A 2,738-nucleotide genomic window follows, 5' to 3' on the forward strand; every position below is an offset into this window, starting at 1 on the left:
ATCCTTTCGCAGGTCGTTTGCAAGGAGCATCCAACGATCCGAGCCAGCACACGATCCAACCATGTGGGAGTGGGCGGCGCGATAACACCGTCTCGACCTTCCTCCCTGCCACGCACGGTCCCTTCATCAGAATACCGCGGCCGTGTGTCGCGTGGTCCTCAGCCAACCTACCTCCATCTCCCTCCCCACCCCTCGTTATTCGTCGAGGAGCGCGCATCTTTCTAGACCACCACCGTGATGGGTGAGTACAACACCATTCGGCCACGCTCGCCGTGGTAATGACTGACAGTGTGTCACAGCGAGTAAGGACGCCATTTCCAGCGATGTCCGGGACTCACTGTCTCCCTCTGGAGAGGAGGACAGAAAAGCTTCGGCCGAGATTAATCTCTACCATGATGCTCTGGCTGCAGCTGGAGACTACCAGGGCAAGCCAACAGAGGTCGAGCTCAAGACTCTTCGACGAGTTCCAGGCAAGATGCCTACCATCGCCTACCTCATCTGTACAGTGGAGTTCTGCGAGCGGGCGTCCTACTATGGTGTCCAACAGCTCATCGGCAACTTCGTGAATCGGCCGCTACCTGAAGGTGGCAATGGGTACGGAGCTCCTCCAAGAGGCACACAAGAGACTGCTGGTGCGCTGGGTCTTGGCGGTGTCAAGGCCAATGCTGTCTCGCAGTCCTTCTCCATGCTTGTGTACGTCCTGCCCGTCCTCTTCGGATGGCTCGCGGATACCCGTGTTGGTCGCTTCAAGCTCATCTGCTGGGGTGTGTTGGCCTTCGGTGTTGCCCACGTCCTCATGTGCGTCTCTGCCGCGAAGCCGCTGCTCGCGGACGGCAGCGCTGTGACGCCGTACCTGCTCTCGCTCTACATTCTGGCAATCGGTGCTGGTAAGTGCTCCCGGTGCAAACACATTGCTTCGCGTGCTGACTGTCTTCTTCAGCGATGTTCAAGCCCAACGTGTCCCCCCTCCTGCTGGACCAGATGGTCACCCGAGTGCCGAAGGTCGTCACAGCCAAGAATGGCGAAACAGTGATCGAAGACCCCGAGGCGACAACAGAGAGAGTCATGTTGTGGTTCTATCTCCTGATCAACGTTGGAGGTTTCATGGGGGTTGCAACGACCTACGCCGAGAAGTACGTCGGATTCTGGCTGGCATTTCTGCTCCCACTGCTACTATACCTGCCTTTGCCACTTCTTCTCTGGTTCCTTAAGCCACGCCTGGTCCACCACCCACCTGGAGGTAACGAACTCGGCCGCGTGTTCAGAATAATCGCAGTGTCTTTGCGCCGTGGTGGGCTCAGCAAGATTGGAAGACACGGATTCTGGGATCTCGCTAAGCCAAGCAACATTGCCGCGGCCGGTCTTAGCATTCAGACCTCATGGAACGACGAGTTCGTTGAGGATGTGAGACGTGCATTCCAGGCCACTGGAATGTTCTGTTTCTTTCCAATCCAGTACCTCAACGACAACGGTATCGGCGGCGCAGCGGGCTACCTGTCTACTATGTTGACAACCAACGGTGTCCCCAACGACGTCGTCCAGAACTTCAACAGCTTGAGCATCATCCTCGCCATCCCAGTCTTCAACTATGGAATCTATCCGTTCTTCCGCAAAGTGAAGTTTCACTACGGACCTGTGTCTCGTATTGTCACTGGTCTCGCTATGTCTACCATTGGCGGCGTGGGTTACACCGTGCTGAACTACTACGCCTACCAGCAGTCTCCCTGCGGCGACTATGGCTCAACCGACTGCACTGTCGGCACTGGCGTTGCTCCTATTACCATTTGGTGGATGGCTATACCATACGGCCTCGGCGGTATCTCTGAGATTCTCGTCAACGTCCCAGCTTACGGTATCGCGTACTCCCGCGCACCGGCTAACATGAGAGGCTTGGTCTCGGCCATGAACTTGTTCAACACCGGAGTCGCATACGCCATCGGCTTGGCCTGCTCTTCAGTCATTCGCGATCCTTACCTCACTTGGGATTTTGGTGGTGTCGCTATTGCTGGTGCTATCCTGACTGTCGTCTTTTATGTCTTGTTCCGACATATCGACAAGGAGGAATACACGCTTAATGATGCCGAGGAGAACGCTGTGTCAAGGAAGCTTTCGGTTAACCCAAATGACCCTGTGATGTCAATGGATCCGGAGAAGACGATCTCGACGATCTAAGCTTCGGTCGATAGCAATAGCAAAAAGCAACACGTTATACAAGTTTGATGTTCACGCTTTCCTTGTGTGGCGGTAGTTCTAAAAAAGTGATATAGACGTTAACGTATAGGAACATCCTGACCTTAATCCTACGAAACGTATTACTATAGCGACCAGAGGACGTAACCCTAGGTAGGTAAAGTCAGGTAATAGATACTAGGACACCATTCGAATTACGATAATCTTAGTACTTAAAGTCGTTAAATTTATCAAAGAGTAGTAGAGTAATATAACGTGCTTTACTACCGAGCGGGCTATACTACCGAGCGGGCCACTTTTGCTAAGAACTGTACCACTTCTATAGATATAGCTATATAACCACTATTATAGCGTATATTGTCTTCAAACGAGGCCAAACTGACCTTAGCTATCTAGGCCACGAAACGCGACGCGACAATCACGAATCGACTTGCTATAAAGGTATACGACGCGTCTCGAACTATACTAGGGTATTAATTGAATAGACGACCTCCTCGTAGTGACTACGAGCCTAATTCAAAGAAGCTTATAGAGCTAGAAGAGAGGGT

General features: G+C 52.7%; 1 protein-coding gene across 1 annotated transcript; it reads left to right on the top strand.

The window, feature by feature from the left end:
- Positions 1–237: 237 nt before the first annotated feature.
- Positions 238–2,172, top strand: CLAFUR5_10173 (MFS-type transporter ucsM; the record flags this gene model as incomplete). The annotated part of the gene is made up of 3 exons (XM_047909321.1): positions 238–241; positions 300–887; positions 941–2,172. The coding sequence occupies 3 exons, from the start codon at positions 238–240 to the stop codon at positions 2,170–2,172; spliced, it is 1,824 nt and encodes a 607-aa protein (XP_047764851.1).
- Positions 2,173–2,738: the final 566 nt, after the last annotated feature.

Source organism: Fulvia fulva, chromosome 7 (assembly GCF_020509005.1).
Source record: "Fulvia fulva chromosome 7, complete sequence".
In the NCBI taxonomy this organism is placed as follows: Eukaryota; Fungi; Ascomycota; class Dothideomycetes; order Mycosphaerellales; family Mycosphaerellaceae; genus Fulvia; species Fulvia fulva.